Below are 19,340 nucleotides of genomic sequence, written 5' to 3'. Positions count from 1 at the left end.
CCAGCCCAGATGGGATATGTAGTCCGTCCGGCGTGTTCTGAGTCCACCTTGTAATCTCCTTCTTTCGGGTTGGTTGTTCCCTTGATCTCATTCTTTTCGTCCATTACTCAAAGGTCTTGACCGCAGGTGAGGACTGGAATGTAGATCGACTGTTAAATCAGGAGCTCCGCACAATCCAGTAACTCACCTGCGTTCCCGCTGATGCAGCACCGATCTGCCTATTGATCTCACACTCGAGATCACTTTCCCAGGCAGAGTGCCACGGCTTCAGATTTTGAGGTGTTGACTCTCATCTCCGCTGCGTCACACTCCACTGGAAACTGCCTGCGCTCTTAAGATCACAGTCTGATGAATTCATCAGAGCAACATGAAGCTCTGCAGTCATTTGTGGAAAAACTGTCAAAGAAGAAGTGATGTCGTGCTGAGCCAGGAAACTTAGTCTTTACAAGGTGTGACTGAATATCCATGGAGGGGGACTGTTAATGTGCTTTGTGGGATTTTGAAGTTCCATTTACTATAAGGATTAAAAATAAAAAAGTCCCAAAGTCACAAAGGTTGCTTTTTCCACGATGCTCGCTAATGAGCTGCTTGTGGCATGACACCACAGCAAGAAGCGGTTTGTTTGCTTTCTTGTGGGTCTTCACCCGTTGCTATGGTGGAAACGGTATCCACGCAACTAGTTTCCCAGTGTTACGTCACATTACATTAACTCATTTGGGAAATGAGCTTGTTCAGCTTTGTGGCTAGCTAACAGCCCAGGCTATCAGTTACTGGATGCCCATGTTCAGGCCCGTTCCTTAGGCTGAACATTTACATTCACTGGATCTTATTACTCGTCATAATGAAGAAGTGCTTTTACAGCTGACTGCAGACTGTTCCAGAATAACAAACAAAACAGAAAAACATCACAATATTTCACCTAACTTTTATTTAACAGTGTCATGTTGGGCCACAGTCAAAAACCTGTTCATTAGCTACTGTAAGCACTGTCCGGTTCTTACCTGTAACCCCAAGACATTTCTGGAAAAGCTTCGGCTCTGTAGCCCGGAGCATTACTCAGCCGCTTCCACTCGATTCTTTTTATTTAATAAAAGTGTCTGTGTGAGCCACAGCGAGCCCACTTATTTCAGAGAAATTTATGCGCACTGCTTTCCAGTAAAAAGTCTTTCAAAGTACCACACAAAAGCATATCCAGGAGAGGCACACACACTCCAGCAGAGACACACACACACACACACACACATACACTGCGCTATGACAGCAGTTGTCCATGCTGGCCTGTTTCTGAGTTAATGGCTAATTAATGCTCTGGTAGAGCCGGCTCCCAGGGGAGCGCTGGAGAGACACCCACTGACTTTGACTGCCAAAGGTCAGAGATGCTCTCTTACCCACTTTCTCTTTTTCCACTTGTCTTTCTTCCTCTCTCCTCCCCTCCCTCCATCTCCTCTTTTTCCCGCTCTCTCCCCTCCTCCGTCCTCAATGCCCCCCTGGTTCGTCTCATGTCATTTTCCCTCTCGTCGTGAATGCTGTCAATAGTGTGACATCATTAATCTCAATTCCCCATCATTACCTTCCCTCCTCTCTCTCTCTCTCTCTCTCTCTCTCCCCTTAAGCTTACTTCTGCCTCACGGTCACAGATTTAGTGATCACAGAGTTGCTGCTTTCTCCATTATATAAATATCAGTGATTCGCCCTTGAGCTGAAGAAAACCTGCCCCAACTCCAGTGGTGTTTTCTCAGCGGCCAATCATAAAACACATAATAATTGGAGAGAAAGTCGACTCCACTCTGCATTTGTTCCGAGGTACAATACAGTAGTTACCACTTTGTTCTGCGCAATCAGTCTCAACGGCTCGCACACGGATAGAGAGAGAGAGAGAGAGAGCGAGCACATCTGATGATGATGAAATATCCACAAAGTGTTTTAGTCAGTACAGAGGAGCTAACGACGGCCTGCGCTTGAAAGTGTGTTGATGCACTTTTTCTTTCCTCCACCAAAGCAGGGAGGGGTGGTACGTGCGGATTGGAGATGATTTCCATTTTTATAACTTGAAAGTGTTCAGAATTCAGGGCAGAGGTGGTTGGTGACGGATGTAATTTATACACTGACTCAATAGTTAAAGCTACTCTTTTATGATGGGCACAGCTGATCACGTGCGGATGGAAACTGTGCACATACTCCAGTGTTACTGTGTAGTTACTGTTGTTGGCTTTTCATGTTTGTTTACGTTTCATAATCTTTGATATCATTTATTTCCAAGTCGAATACATCGGAGCTTAAAATACTGCTGTGAATTGTGTCGGTAAGAAAATGATAAATAAGAAAACTTTGCGGTATTAATCTTACTTAATGAATAAACACACAACTTTCTTGAAACTACTAATGTTGCTCGAGTCATGTGAACACGATATCTCAGCCACACCTTGAGGGAATTTCTTCAAATTTTGGTACAAATATTCACCTGGACTCGGGGATGAACTGATTTGATTTTTGGCGGTTAAAGGTCAAAGGTCACGGTGACCTCATAAAATATGGTTTTGGCCTTGTGAACTCAGTATATGCAGTTATGACAGTCTGAGCGGTGGAGGCGTGGAACAACGACGTGGTGCTTCTTCAGTTTTTAACGGTGGATCAAACGACTAATGTGATGTAAATAGGTGTCACTCGTAATGACAAACCCAGGAGGATTATCACTTCATTTTGCAGCTTTATGCAACTGAACTCTTTTAACAATTTTTTTTTTTGTGATCCAACCTGCACCTTCACAGTTTCGGTTCACTCTCAGAGCTCTCATCAGCATCATTATCAGCGTCAGAGCAGACAGGAAAAACCCCAATAAACCCACTGTACAAACCCACTGTATGCTACCTGCTCAAAACCACACAGCAGGTTAGCAACATTAGCAACTAGCTGGTGAACATTGTTGAGCATTTAGCATCTAAAGCAGCTACAGAGGCAGATATTTCCCTCTGACACACACCAAACCAGAGCGACCAGGTTCATGTGGCTCTGATGTGTTAATTGGCAAAAGTTCGCCAAAACGACTCTATAAAGTGATGATGAAACTGTATATTCATGTTGTGATTACACTTTATTATGTAGCTTTAAAAAAAATTCATTCAATGTTGGCACAAATAGTTGTGGCTTCCTACATTATAAATGTGATGGTAATTGTGGTAATTTTACCAGGATGTAATGCAGTTGCAGAGGTGAAAGCTCTTACTGCTTTCACATCCGTGTGCAGCTCGCGGCGAGTTAGACGCAGCCGTGTTCACACACATTCTGTCATCAGAGAACATGGCATGGAGCAGCACTTATAATGGGGTCATCATTTTCCTCCTCCATTAGAAGTCACCTAGTACTCCTGAGTCTGGTAGGAAGGGTGAATCTCACACGTTAATGTGCTGTCAGGATTATTAGATGAACGACCCTCCTAATCAGGCACTGGAAACTCTGAATGTCGCTCGACCGGGCCGCGTTGACACATGGCTGCTGTAGCTAACCGCCGCCGAGACATCTTAATTAAACCTGAACGTTAGCCCCGACCGGCGCGGGAGCCGGGGGACCTCGCATGGTCCTTCGAGGGTCCCCGCTGGAAAATGTCGAACAGTTTAATTTTAAAAGTGTCTCGCTCCCTAGATGTTTGCTAAATCAATCTTTAATGTCACCTCCCAGCCACAGTGCAGACAGATAATCATATCTAACAGCAAAACTTTCATGAGGTTTCTTGGGACCAAAGTCGACTTAAGCTCAATTATCTGGGGAACCTAGACTTTAGAAAAAAATGGTGGAACCTCTGGCCTTGATAACAACGTATGTGAACAATTTTAGTGATTTTATTGTTTAATTTAAATTTTCCTGACCAGTGGTCAGGTGTGGTATCTGATGAGACCTGGGTAACAGTCCCCTCCACTCACAAATGTGTTTCGCTTGTTGTCACTTCACGGTGACGTTTGTTTCATCTGCCGAAGAGGGAAATGGCTCAGGAGAGTGATGATGTGTGACATCACAACTAAACCGCGGCCAATCACGGTCCAGGATGCAACTTACATGTGTCTGACGTGAAAACTGGAAACCTGCAGCACACGTAGACGGAGAATGGACTTTTCAGTGCAGGAATAAACGTTTTGTGTTTTAAACACCTGAAATGAAAAATATTTGCATAATCATGAATTCTGGATCTTCGTACGAAAAGGAGTCGACGTCATTTAAAGTTTTTTTGTGTGGAAGATACCACACACGACACAGCTGCTTATAAATCAGATTTTTTTAATCACCTTGTTTTCTCCTAAAAACGAACATGAACATGCGCATCACGTCGTTCCTTCATCCTTTAGAGGTGCGTTTTTGGCTGTGAAAAGTAGTCGGGTGCTGGAAAAGGTCATAAAAAACGGCATTAAAATGCACCATTCAGTCAGACTTTGGAATGATTTTTTGCTGTGAATGCTAATTTTTATTTCTGTTTTTCTCACTCCCTCTTTTTGTTTTGTTCTGTCTCTCCAGCTGGTGCTGTTCTCAGGGAAGCTCAACACCATCGCCAGCATTGTGACCATTTTCTTCCTGTTGGTGTATGCTGCTGTGGACTTGGCCTGCCTCGCTTTGGAATGGGCTTCTGCACCTAATTTCAGGTACACACATCACACACACACACACATCACACACACACACACACACACACACACACACACACAAACACACACACACACACACCCTGCCATGTGACTTTGTGTAGCACTCTTTCCTCACTAAACTCCTTCCCTTGTTTATTTCCTACCTGTGCTGTTGTTTATGTATGCGTGTAAGGACATAGTTGTTTGCCAGCTGGATGCTGCTATGGCGACAGTGTACTAATTAAGACATAAAACTGGCCACTCCTTACAGCCCCATATTGGACAGGGACCGACAGTAAAACCATGAGTGCGACTGTGTGTTTGTTTTTGTGTTTTTGTGTGGGCGCAGCCTGAACTGGAAGTTCGAGTATCATTGTGTGGAGACGCTCACAGATTTAAAATTACAGTGTGTGTGTGTGTGTGTGTGTGTGTGTGTGTGTGTGTGTGTGTGTGTGTGTGTGTGCGCATCAGTGTGTAGTTTGTTCTCCTTGGACACTTGCAATGATCCTGATTTATAAAAGCTCCCTGAAGCCGTTCTTACACAACAGTAACAGAACACAGGTACAGAGTTCTGTGTTCAATTCACTCTGCAACACTTTTATGAGCTATTCCATATTTTCTGTGTGAAATGTCGACAGTGTCACACAGAAAATACGTTGTCATCTGAAATCTGCACTATCTTTAATTTACAAAAGTACATCTCCAAATCCAATAAACCTGTATTGTTTTTTTTTCTTTCTAACGACGTTCCTCCCATTGATTGAATTCCTCCACTGGCTGTGAAATACATTTCAAACATGATAACTGCTTTCTGTTTTTATTTGTTATGGAGGAGAGAAACTGTTTAAACGGCCCGCATCACTTTATTGTTATGACAGATTGCCTTCAGCGCTGCGGCTGCTGTTACACATCGCTCTGCAGTGATAGCTGAAAATGAGTCGTAAGACATGTGAGAACATTTGCACATTTCCACATCAAGGGCACATCGGTCAAGTCAGCAGCAAACGGTGTAAACATCCTGTTCGGCTGGAAACCAAAGAGACCGAGAAGTTCCTTCTTTTGATATCGATTCCCAGCACAGTGGGATTTATTGAACTGTTGCCCTGCTGAATATTTGGTCGGATGATGTAAGTGCATTAAACTGATAGTTCCACATTGGAGTCGCACACTCCACTTGTAGTCTTGTCTTCCTCTACTATGAGGATTGAATACTTCACTTAGGGCGTTGACACACCTGACTCACCTGTAAGATGATGCTATTCGACAAGAGCCGCTTCCTTTACTTCATACTGAATGTGAGCATTTACACTGAACAGCTATATACAGACACACATCTCATACAGAGATACTTCTGGCTCCTGTCCACTTGTCTCATTTCAGGGCAGGTGGCTAATGCAGTCATATATATAAAAGAAAACAATCAGAGTGATGTTTTTCATCTGGGACTCACGACCCAGGCTTTTCTAGTGCTCATAAAACTGCAGTACAACTGTGTGGTGAAAGTATTTCTATTATGAAAGTATTTCTATATATTTAGGAGGAATGGAAACTATCCACGTGTTTTGTTTTCTCGAACTTTGTCACGTCAAAGAGCTTTAAACTTAGACCGCAGACCCCCATCTGATGAGATTTACAAATGGATGGAGTTATAGTGAGAACAAATTTTTAAATGGTAAGAACATCCAGTAATATTAACACATGAAATATGTATATATATATATATATACAGTGCATTCAGAACGTGTTCACTCCTCACTTCAGTCTACACTCAATCCTCCATAATGACAAAGTGAAAACAGAATTTTAGAAATTTACTAAAAAGGAAAAACTGAAATATCATATTGACATAAGTATTCAGCCCCTTACATCTAGACAGGTGTGTGTCCAATCAGCTGAATTGGCCACAGGTGGACTCCAATCAAGGGTTAGAAACAAAAATGATGAAGAGAAATGGGAGGAACCTGAGCTACATTTCAATCGCCTGAATACTTCTGTCAATGTCAATGTCCTAATACTCTGTTTTCACTTTGTCATTACTGGCTGTTGATTGTCGATTGATGAGGAAAAAATGAGTTTTAAAATTATTTTAGCAGCTGCAGCATAACAAAATGTTAAAAAAGAGCGTCTGAACACTTTGTGAATCCACTGTATTTAATTTAAAGTTTAAACTTATTTTCTACTGTCTGCGTCTAATCTGCTGTATATTTACATTTCAGAAGTAAACAGACAAATGGTTTAAAGACAGCCTCAGTGAAACCTTGTCTGTGACAGCGGTTTGTAACACGTGGGTGTCATGTGACTGAATTTAGACATAATTATGAAAATGCTCAAGTGAGACACAGAAATCAAACGATGCTGTTTGTGTAACGAACAGTGTTTCATGCTGTTTTGTTTGATCCACTGCGTTCACTTTTCATTGATCAGCTCCACAGTTTCCCACAAATAAGCTGCACTCGAGTCGGGCTGAACAATTAATCGAAATATAACCCAAATTTCAATATGGCCAAGTGCAATATCCAAATTGCCGGAGCTTCGGTTTGTTCATAAAGTTCAGATGTGTCAGAGTGAACCATTATAAATGAAGCATTGTGTTGCAAACAGAGATGCCCCGGCCTACAAATCACATTCTCAAGACGGGAGGGGAACAGACCGCAGCGAAAAATCACATCATCATCGTTTTTTATATCAATATGCAAAAATGACCATTCCCACTAAAAACAACTAAAAACTTTTTTTAACATATAGTTCAATGGCCCACCCACCAGTATATTGAGTAAATTGGCTGCCTGATTAGATTTAGACCCACTTTAACAATGCATAATGAAATTCAGCTGGTCTCTCTGAGCTGAGACTTTCTGTGGAAAGCCGTAAGAAAAGCTTCTTCTCAAGTGTATTTTTCTCCTCTGGGAAATAATAAATGGTTAATCCACCTGAATGTGCAATTGTTCACCTGCTGAAACTGATATTTCTGCCCTCAGATTTGTGCATACACTGATTTTTGAGACTCTAATGCACCTAAAACATTATAATGAGAATTTATTTTTTGTTTGTTTTTTTGTTTTTTTGTTTGTTGCATTATCTCGGCTGTATTCTGTATCATTTCACATTTGTCTGAGTATTGAAATGCATCGGTCTCAGCCGCCACAAGAGTGCACTGTCAGCACCAGAACACAGAGTTGCACTCGAGTCAGGAGTCGGCCGTCGGAGGGAGAGTGTGACAGAGTAAATAACTTCCTGTGAAGCACGCTCTCGCTGCCCGCCGTTTCCTCTGGTGCCTTCCAAGTACAGTCGCTGCGTGCTATCTGCTCACGCCTCGTTATCGCTGTGTGACCGCTGGCAAAGGCTACAGGACACAAAGTTAGCCGCTAAACTTTTCTCCCACCGTCGACCCCCCCCACCCCCACCCCCGGCCAGGGGCCCAGGGGCCCCCGGAGCTGATAAGGCCGGCTTGTTGTCTGGCCAGCTGCCTGCTTTGGGCCTCCTCTCCTCTTCCCCTGAGTTGTTAATTCTCTTATTTCATTGTTGCTGTGTCACTGGGCAAATTTTAATGCCAGTTGTTTGTGTGTTTATTGGTTTTTCTGTTTGTTTGGTTTTTTTTTTGTGGTTCTTTTTCGCCCGTGCTCTTTGCTTCTTTCACTTCGCTCTCTGTCTGGCTCTCTCCCACGTCTCTTTCCAGGCGAAAAGAATTAAAAGCCATTTAGCGCCGTCTCTCCCCCTGAGAACTGCTCTGTAATTAGCATAACTAATTTAGCAGAAATATTTCCCTTTCCCTTAAATTTGCTGTTGTGTAGGGGAGGGAGGGATTGAAATTATGATGTAGCGGAAAAGATGTCTGCTTGTTAAGAGTGTGTGTGTTTGTGTGAGTGTGAGTGTGTGTGTGTGTGTGTGTTTGCGCAGAGAGTATACAACAGGAGAGTGCAATGCAATTTAGAGACTGAGAGTGTGTGTGTGTGTGTGTGTGTGTGTGTGTGTGTGTGTGAGCTCTAAGTCACGCTGGGGGATTTTTTTTTCTGTCTGTGTGTGTGTGTGTGTGCTTGGTTGTGAGTGTTTGAGTGTTTTCCTTGTTTGTAGTTTTATCTTTGTGTGTGTGTGTGTGTGTGTGTGTGTGTGTGTGTGTGTGTGTGTGTGTGTGTGTGTGTGAGTGTGAGGAGGCTTGTGTTGGCTGCAGCTTTATCAGCGGTGGCTCCAGCTGTGTGGAGTGTTCCTCAGGGGTTGCTGTGTATCCTGCTGCTGATGCTGCATGGGCACTGGCTACTTGAACTTGTGGCTTAAATACGCATGAACACACACACACACACCCACACGCACACACACACACGCACATAAACACACACACACACAAACACACATACACTCAGTATCACAGGGTCACTGGCCAGGATTCAGGACACAACTGAGTGCTCCACAGTGATGCCAGAGGATGTTTGTGGAAAGTGTGGAACTCAGTCACATCCAGGCGATGACCTTCAGTCAGACTGAGAGCAACAACAACAACAACAACAACAACAACAACAACTGGCTGCTCAACAGAAACAAACCCTTTTTTTTTTTTTTTTACTCCTTTTGACTTTTACCAGCTCGGTTCCGTCTCTGCAGCCGTCGCGATTGTCGTCGTAACAATCTGTGAATCGAGCAGCTGAACCATTAGCTTCAAAAACAAAAGCCTCGTCCTCTGATCGTAAAAATCACATCATCATCGTTTTTTATATCAAGATCGGGTCTCGTACTTTGTCCAAATGTGAGTCACTGAGTGATTCGGCTGCACCGTGTTATTAAATGAGATTGGGGTCGTGTAGAAAAAAAAAGACAAAAAGAATCCAGATGGATCCAGAAATGTCGTAGTTAAAGAATCATTATCTGTTAACGGACTTGAAGATGGCTGAGGATGAGGGTTGGGCGATATCAAAAATGTAATATTTCAATACTCTACAGCAAAGTTTCACAATATACAAAAAAAATCACAATATTTTTTTCACTAATACATAATTATGTTGTATTTTATTATTTATTTTTTGTATTAAAAAAACCTTTCTTTTTGATATTATGAAAAATGGAGGGAAATATTATTGTAATAAAATAGTGGTAACATTGTTACAGTGATCACATGTCTTACTGACTGTTTATATATAGCGTGAATACTTGTTGTTATTACTGTTACTTCACCGTTTGTTTTTGTTGTTATTTTCTCGTTCCTTTTCCCTTTCTGATTTTAATTTACATTATTGTTTTGCATCGTAATCTGTATCTTAACTTGCGTGGACCCCAGGAAGAGAAGCTGCTCCTTGTTAGGGGCTAATGAGGATCCAAATTAATAACTAAAATAAAAAATATTGCAATATTCAATATTTTCAAATATCGGCCCAAACCTACTGAGGATGAAGATTCCTGCCTCACTTATGCATACCACATAACCACTGGATCATCAGCTCGACTCCCACCAGGTTTCCTATCGCTTCTCTTCACTGTCGGGAGAGAGATCCAGTTCTGGCTCGACCCATACCAGGAAGTAAAAGTCAAAATATCTTGAGCTCCGCCTCGATTTATAAAGTATATGAAGAGATTTACACTGGCAACACAAGACAGATCCAAGCACCAAAGCTTAACCTCTGGCCACACCCATTAGTGATGTCACGGGGTCGTGGAGTACAGCTGTACATCAAAGCAGGAAGCAGCAGTGATGGACTCTGGCGCTGTAGTACATCACAGCCGCACCTGATCGCACCCAGCTGTGACGTCAGAGGTTTAAGAGACCTGGACTTTTTGACCCACAGAGGCCAGATCAGCCCCTCCGTGATCCTGGACCATGTCGAGCTGATGCTCGATGCAGAAATAACTCGTATTATCACGGCTACTTGATTATGTTGTGTGGACGTTCATCGGGTAACGAGATGACCTGAGATTGATCCCGCCGTGTGCTGGTGGCACTGAGGTCGTCGTGTTATATCAGGCTGATCCAAATCAAGTGATTTTTCTAAGTGAAGTTCTTAAGTGGTTTCTCGAGGTCAGTCCAGTCTCCACTGGTGTCGTGCCAGTGTTGGGACGCTCCCTGACGTAACGTCTCACACACTCACTGACCTCTCACTTATAGAACCTGGTTTCTCCTGGCAGCCGCCCTGCATTTGTGAGAGAGAGAGAGAGAGAGGGAGGATAAAGTTTCTGTCCCCACTTTGCCTCAATTATGACGTGTCTTTTGGCGAAAGGCCGGGACTCCTCTCTCCATCTTCATCGCTCTCCGTTTCTTTTCCTTAATGTCTCTAAGGACTTGATTGGCAGCGATTATTTCAGGGAGCTTTTGCTGTGTCAGCTAAGTGACATCAGTCGCTGGAGAACAAGAGAGAGACGGGGGAAGAAGGGGTGAGAGCGAGGTGATTGTACGGAGGGGGACCGCCGCCGCTGATGTCGGAGGCACGGCAGAGACAAAAGAGGTGGGTGGGGGAGGGCGGACCGTGTGGGCGAGCTTTTATCGTAATTACACCCACTCTCCAATGGGCTGGAGAGAGGGATAAGATGAGAGAGCCGTGGCCACCGCCGATGCTAAGTGATCAAGTGGAGAAGAAATAAAAGCAAAGTTTAAAGACAGTAGGCCCAGTGCAAACCTCTCTCTCTCTCTCTCTCTCCGAGCCTCCAACCATCTAACTAATTTCATTAGTGTGACATTCAGTTGTGAGTCGTGTCCCGTGTGCTCTAAACGCTGTTTCAGAGCCCGCCCCCCCCCCACAAGAGAAAGTTCTAGACTTTTAAAGTTAGGTGAAACTCGCAGAAATAGCTGAGTCAACTGTTTGAATTTTAAAGATCCTGTGTTTACATCAGTACACTCCACACAGCAGGCTCATGTTAACCAACAGGCCCCTTTGATGCTATATGCCAAAGGATGCCAAAGGGAGAAGAAAGGTAATGTAGTTTAGAGGCATGTTTTTTATTTTTAATTTTGCCCAGAAAGGAACGACTTCAGCATGATGATGATTCTTGCCCTCACTTCATTTATTAGTGAGAAACAAAAAAAACGCAAATATCTCAACTTGAAAACAGCAGTGGAAAAGAGTCTGCAGCAGCAATCAATCAAACCAGAGTTGTTCTTTTTGCATGCAACCCGACCAGACACCTGGATACTGTGAATAAAAACCTCATCGATCGATAAATATTAGCAGCTGACTCTTAAAATCTCTCAGACATTTCAGAGTTGTTGAATACGGCTGATAAACAACAAGAAGTTGCAACAAGGAAATCAGTTGTTGGCATCTGATGGTTTGACCGACACAGTTCACATCTCAGTGACAGCTGTTTAATGAAAAACTTGTGTCTCTGCTAGTTTCAGACCACAGTTGTCGTTTTCTGCGTCCATCTGCGCACCCATCGGCATCTTGGTCTTAAAATGAGGTGTGGTCAGGCGCGTTGTTGGGACGTTGCTTGAAGTCATGGCTCAGTATTTCATTGTTATCGTAAGCGCCATTTTATTCACTTCGGAGGAACTGGAGGAAAGAGTGCACAGTCATGCCAGCAGCTGAACAGTAACATCAGTGTGTCAGCATTCTCACTGTGACAGTGTTTAGCCACTAATGTCAATGTTCACCATCTTTGTAAATTATTGCTCCAAGTTATTGTATTATTTCAGTATGCTAGCATTTGCTAATTAGCACAAAACACAAAGTACAGCTGAGCCTGAAAGGAATGTCTTTAGTTTTTGCAGGAATGTGGAGATAAACCAAAAGTATTGGACATGAAACTTGTTCACCAGTTCACCAGAGTTTTTACAGTTCATCCTGAGAGTGAGGTATAAATGTCTGTACCTAATATAATTGTGATGGGAGCGACTCAATAGCCGAGTGGTTAGGGTGCATAACCACATGGGCGTCCAAATTCGAATCCAATAAAAGCATAAAAATGCCAAAAAAACAAACAATATCTTAACAAAATTTCATAGCGATCCATCCAGGAGTTTTGAGAATATTTCACTCGAAAACCACAAATGTCCACTTCATGGTGGCACTGGATGAAAGGTCAGGGGGTCACCAAGGTTCATCCTGTGGAGACATGAGTGTGAAATGTTATGGCAGTCCATCCAGTTGTCGCTGAGATGTTGCCGGGCCAACCAACAGACCCACATTGCCATCGACAGTATCAGATGTTAGAACAACTCGAATTTCCATATCCCACTCAAAAATCCAGCATCAGTCTCAGTTACACTGGATACTACACTGAGGATATTGGATCTTAGCAGCTTTAATCTTTGAGTATTCGCTCTCAAGCAGCTAACCGCACACTGGCGCACATTTTCCTCTGCCCCTCCCTCATCAGAGAAGAAAACTTGACCAATAGGAGGGAAAACGTCCGTCTCCATTGACCACTTTCTGTTGTTCTTCTCTTTTAGTTTGGCTTCCTGGTGGACTCGCCCCCTGCCATCCTCTTGATACATTAGCACTTTCCTGCTGGGTAATGTAGGCTGGTTACTTCTGTCCCCTTTTAAAGAGTCTGAGTTTGATCCACGGAGGAAGCCGGTCGGTCATTCGAGCCGTTTGTGTAATTACAGCTGGGACTATTTTAATGGCTGTTTATCCACACGGCCGCGGTTATTGCAGGGAAATTGGGGTCAATTACATGATCCTCTAAAAATGTGAGCGCCTCCACCCACTGTGTTGCACAGAACTCTGCGACCTCCTCAAGTCATTTACACTTAAGTGGCACACACACACACACACATATACAAATGTTGATATGTGCATTAAAAAAAACGAATACACTCATTCATATATGAGTTTGAGGCCGTGCACACAAACACTGAGAGCTTTACTACAGTCTGCAGCAGAAGCTTATTATCTGTGTGTGGTGTTTGTGTTAATTGCTTTTGTCCCAACATTAACTCCACATTTGTTTTGATGCCGCCGTGCAGTCACACATTAGGAAATGACTCGTTAGGTGGGTGTGTGTGTGTGTGTGTGTGTGTGTGTGTGTGTGTGTGTGTGTGTGTGTGTGTGAGGAGAATTACACATTGTTTTGGGTTAAAGTCTGACTTTTTGAAATGTCGCTGAGATGTGTATTGATGGAAAAGTTTGATTTAAAAATACTTTGCCGATGTGACTGACAATTATTATAACAGGAGAGTGTGTAGCTCTGCTTTAATACAAGAGAGTGTGTTGTCTTTCTCTGAGCCTTAAAGATTACCATTGAACTGATAAAGATGAGCTGAGGGAACAAGTGCAGCATTATTCCTGGTGTTTACTGCGGAGCTATGAATTCTCTCTTCTTCTTCTTCCTCTTCTTCTTCTTCTTCTATTCACACTATCATGAAAACTCTGTAGTGACATGCAGACACATGAAATCCTATTTTAAAGATTCTCTCAGTGTCGATGCAAGTTCGATAATTTTCCAAATAGCTCACTCATTCACATTCATTCATTCATTTACTTTTTGATGGACTAAGATAAAACTTCACATCTCATAACTTAATAAAAGCCCCATATAAAAGCATTTAGAAATAATCATTAAAACACGTTTTTTAATGTTGAAAACCTTCACATCTCTTACCAAGTCATAATAATATTAATAATATTAAAATAGTAATATAGAAATAAATGAAAAACCATGAATTTGTTGAATTCCAGTCTAAGAAACGAAAGATAATTCAGGATTTGACTGAAAATAATCTGCCATTGTTTTCTAAAACTCTACAGCCTTGGAATAAGGTCAATAAACAGTGATACTGACTGAAAATGTATTTCCTTGCTCTGGCGAGACTTTAATAATTCACTATAAGATTCTTGTTTCATTGGTTTTTTCAGCCCAGGTGCAGCAGGGATAACCCCGCTCGGAGAATCTTAATTTCATTCCAGCTGCTTTTTTTCACCGAGCTCCTTGGTGGCTTGTCAGATCTTCTTCAGTCTAAAGAACTGACATTTGGGAAGTCCCTGCTCAGAGGCGTGGGACGGGAAGTTTTTGTCACCGTGTCCTCTGAAGGAGTTTATGTAGAGCCGCAATCAGAAACTCATTCAGTTTATCTGTGTTGACTTCAGAGAGCCGAGGTTGAGGTTTGAATAGTGCGGCGGTGCACAAATCAACCAGAGCAGAGCTGCCTGTGTGATGTATACTGTTCATTACCGTTAATCCTGACGAGACAATAATCAACTATTGATCCTCATAACAAGTTTATACGATCAAAGAAAAGAGCCTTGAAAAAATTTAATTTTATGTTGGTAAAATCCACTAATTGTTTCCCTTTATCATTTTTAATTTTTAGATCACTTATCATTACCTTGAATAATAATAATAATAATAATAATAATAATAACAAAGCTGGGCAATATGGCCTATAATTATTTTTAGGTTATATTGTTATATCTTGATATTTTTGAAATCTCTAAAGCACTTTTATAAATGTGCGATTTAACCCTCTGATGCATCAGATCATAGACGCACGATGATTCTCGTCCCGGCAACATCCGTCTGCGTTTACATTCTTGTTTACTGTTTGTTCATTATTGGCTTCTCAGTCTGAAAGTCAGTTGCATGATTTGAAATAATCTCAAAGGAATCTAGTCTTGCAAATAGTGATCCTGCAAGATCCCCAGTCTCTACAGAATCTTATAGTGTGAGACTGAAAAACACATTGTCTTTAGGTGTGAGAATATGTTTTATATTCTTCTATAGAATAAAAGCGGCTCCATACACATGTATCTGAAATTAAAAGTACCTGTTCATCGCAAGAACCTCCATCATATCAGATGTTGGTGTTTCTGTCCACTGATATCTCACAAGCTTTAATCTTCACCTCTCCCGTTCTGTTCCTCAGGCCCACCTTCCGTTACTTCACCTGGCACACGTGTGTGTTGGGCATTGTGGGCTGTGCCGTCATGATGTTCCTGATCAACGCCATCTACGCCTCGGCCAGCATCGCCTTCATGCTGCTGCTGCTTCTGCTGATTCACTACCTCAGTCCCACCTCCAGCTGGGGATACATCAGCCAGGCTCTCATTTTCCACCAGGTCTGACACGAGCGCACGCACACACACACACACACACACACACACACACACACACACACACACACACTCAGTACAGCCTTGTCATTACTAGAGCAACTAAAATCTCATCCCCTCAGCTTTACAAGAGCCTGTACCTCTGCCAAGCAATCGTTCTATCAGGTTTATAGAGACACGCAGACACACACACACACACACACACACACACACACACACACACACACACACAGACAAACACAGACAAACACAGACAGACTGTTCTCCCTCCCGTAGCCAAGCGCTTTGCATTTAGCAGACAAACACACACATTTTCCTCCTCTCTTGTCCCACGTATACACACAACACCGCCTTGTCATTTCTACAGCAGCTATCTATCACTTTTATATCAGGTTTACCAGACACACATCTGCATCTTCTCTCTCTTCAAGTTCTCTATGTTTATGACACACACACACACACACACACACACACACACACACACACACACACACACACACACACACACACACACACACACACACACACACACACAGAGAGAGAGAGCTTTTCATCATCCAGCTCTCGGTGTCCTCTATCTTGCGAGCCTGTTGCTCTCAAGGAGAGGGAGCAACGTTGCCAGGAGGGCCTGTTGCCGAGGGGAACCGTTGCCAAGGCTGTGGGCAGGGGTTATGGGCAGGGAGGGTGAGGGTGGCTGGGTTTGCCAGCAGCTTGTCAGGAGACAGAGCATTATTACAACCACTTAACTTATTACGCTTTTCCTCCTCGTCCTCCTTCCATTCCTATCCTTTTCCCATCCTGTTCTCTTCATCTCCTCCCCCTTCTCTCCCCCCCTCTGCTGTTTCTCTCCCCCTGAGACGACAGCTGGCCCAACGAGGGGGAGCCCCCCCCCCCCCCCCCCCCCCCCTTAACAGGTGATAAGCTGTTGGCTCGTTAGTGTCATTGATGGACTGCTGGACAGGTCTGCTGGCAACAGGTCCAAAGCCCCCTGGACCAGAACCTCTGTATGAAGTGACTATTAACATTTCTGATCAGGAATTCAATCAAAGACGCACAAAATAACAACGAAAAAAATGAAAAGCAACCGCATGGAGACACAAAACAGATACAGACTGACTACAGGGAGAAGCCAAACTACTACAAAGACTCAAAAACTAAGAGACAAAATGCAAAGTGACTGCAGAGAGCCGCAGCGCGAGAAGAGAGCGATGCAAAACGAACAGATACATAGAGACGTAGCTGCATCGTTTTCTACTTTTTCCTTTCTCTTTCCACGAGTCTGTGTCCAGGGGCCCATCGTCTTGTAATCTGTCCATGGCTGGAGGCTGTTTGGAGCGGAGTAATTTATTGATATTATCTCGTATTATAAAAAACACTGAATAAACAAGGTAGCTGTTAATAATGTAGTTTAGTGGTTTATTATTGCCAAAAAAACAGAGCTTTAAATGTGAATCTGGACACAGTTTACTGATTTTACAAATGAGCCTCTTCTTCTTCCTCTTCTTCTTCTTCTTCTTCTTGTTCTGCTTCTTCTTCTGCTTCCCTGGAAAGGAGCCCACTCTGATTTAAACTCCCCGACAGACCCAGCAGGAGAGTGTTTGCATGTACATGTCTCGTGTGTGGCAGGGTGCCAACTGGGTGACATTGAAGCAGGAATCTGAGACACAACAACAGCATGCACCGACAAAAAAACAAAAACAAAACACACACACACACACACACATGACTGGAGATTAACAGGCGTTTGACAACAGTGTTAAGGAGAGAAGGAGAATGAAGAAAAAGACAAACTGAGGCGAGAGCGGCCGATGGTATCACGGGAGGTAAAAGACAGAGACAGAATACGAGCGGGGAGAAGGGATGAGTGATCGAGAAACGAAGTGATGGATGAGACGGGAGCGACGGAGAAATAATGATAGGCTGATGGATGAGAAGACGGGGGAAACGGAGAGATAAAGAGAGACAGATGATTAGATGAGTGGAGGCAGTTGGACGTTGCCACTGGGACCGGTTTCTTTTTAACTGGGTGGAAACAGTTATGGCGATTATGATGGTAATAATGTGGGGAAATAGTTGCATTTTCATTTTGATTGAGCTTTGATAGACCTGCAGCTAAACTTGAATTGCTGAGTTGATGATTATCAGCAGGATTTCTTCTTTCCTCTTTTCAGGCCTAAATCCCAAAGTGGAGCCGCGACACGAGAAAACTGCCGCTCTTTCATTTGTCCTATAATTTCATATCATTACCTCAAGTCCATTAAACACACCCCCAAAAGTGAAAGTCATTTTCAAGTATTTTTAGTCAGTTCTCAAGTGACTTTCTTCCACTTAAGGAAGGAAAGAGCGTCTCTTCTTTAAGTGACTGGAGGCACTTCAGGCTCCACTTCCTCCTCCAATCTGCCGTAAATGTGAGGTCACCGGTCGACCCCCCCCCCAGTAAAGTAAAGTTCGCTTCATTCACCTCGTGCCCCTGTTTGCGCTCACGTCAGAGATGACGACAGATCTTTGCTCACTTCCACTTCAGTAGCTCAAATAACCGTGAAGAACGCCGAGTTATCCTCTGAGGTCGCTCGTCCTTCTTCTCTCACAGGGGGGGGTGGTGGGTTGGGGGGTGGGGGGGGCTGTGACGGCGTAGGCAGCAGCTTTAACATGGCGGGCATGTCGTCACAGAGTTAATGGTCATGAATTCCAATGAGAGTCTCAAATGAGTGGTAATCATTCTTAGTAGACTTTAGGTTCAGATCTAATGTTTGGTTCCACTTGGTTACATTTCCTTAATGGTACCTTGATGCCTCCTCATCAGCGCAGTGTAAGAATCCTAATGACGGGTGTGTGTTGTAGTGACACGAACCGATACACACAGGCAGCTGCAGCACGAGTGTTTGATGGGGACGTTTTCATACACGCACTGTATGTATACATGTACACACACACATGCTCATCTATACATGCACATGCACACGAGCCCTCTGCCACAGTCTCACATCCTGATGGGATTCTGATTAGAGATGTAATTTGTTTCTGCATTAAGAGAAGTCCCTACAATTAAAAGATTACAGCACATGCATACATATGAGATAGAGGTATACACACACACACACACACACACACACACACACATACAGTTATATTCAGGGTTTGCAACTTAAAAGGAATTGCTCAGCATTTTGGGAATTGCATTTATTTGTAATTAGTGAGAAGCAGCCTCATGTCTGTTTGTAAAACTACAGCCAAGACAAAAAACTCCTGTACGCAACCTCTGAAACGCATGAGGCAGATTATATTAGCTCCTGCACGCCGTCCACATTTAACATGAACCTTTGAACCAAAATATGGCGAGATACATGGGTCTGTTACAGGTTGTTTTTAATGTGCTAATGATATGATCCAGAGGAGTTACTTCCACAAACAAACAAACATTTAGGAGGAGGGTTCTTACAAATCTCTCCTCTCACCTTCAGGTGCGTAAGTACCTGCTGATGCTGGACGTGAGGAAGGACCACGTCAAGTTCTGGAGGCCTCAGGTCCTGCTGATGGTTTCGAACCCTCGCAGCAGCGTGGGCCTCATCACCTTCATCAACGACATCAAGAAGAGCGGCCTCTACGTGCTCGGCCACGTCCAGCTGGGAGATCTCAGTAAGGACGCCACTGTTAAAGTCTGTGATATTCCACTCAGCTGTGCTCTTCTGTTTCGTTACATTAACTTCACACCCCGCAGTCATGATGATGGAACGGACTCTTACTTTGAAAATGTTGTGAT

At 43.3% G+C, this 19,340-nt stretch overlaps 1 protein-coding gene across 1 annotated transcript in view; it reads left to right on the top strand.

Annotated features, from left to right (window-relative positions):
• The window catches only part of zgc:153039 (uncharacterized protein LOC767698 homolog), a 56,464-nt gene that overhangs the window by 31,334 nt on the left and 5,790 nt on the right, over positions 1-19,340 (top strand). The window contains exons 9-11 of the mRNA XM_056374764.1: positions 4,504-4,628; positions 15,394-15,586; positions 19,042-19,216. Coding sequence (XP_056230739.1) covers positions 4,504-4,628; positions 15,394-15,586; positions 19,042-19,216 — 493 coding nt within the window. The remainder of the gene's footprint in view (positions 1-4,503; positions 4,629-15,393; positions 15,587-19,041; positions 19,217-19,340) is intronic.

The sequence above is a fragment of the Seriola aureovittata genome, chromosome 4 (genome assembly GCF_021018895.1).
Source record: "Seriola aureovittata isolate HTS-2021-v1 ecotype China chromosome 4, ASM2101889v1, whole genome shotgun sequence".
Classification (NCBI taxonomy): domain Eukaryota; kingdom Metazoa; phylum Chordata; class Actinopteri; order Carangiformes; family Carangidae; genus Seriola; species Seriola aureovittata.
The sequence above is the reverse complement of the archived record's forward strand: the minus strand, read 5'-3'. Positions and strand labels throughout refer to the sequence as shown.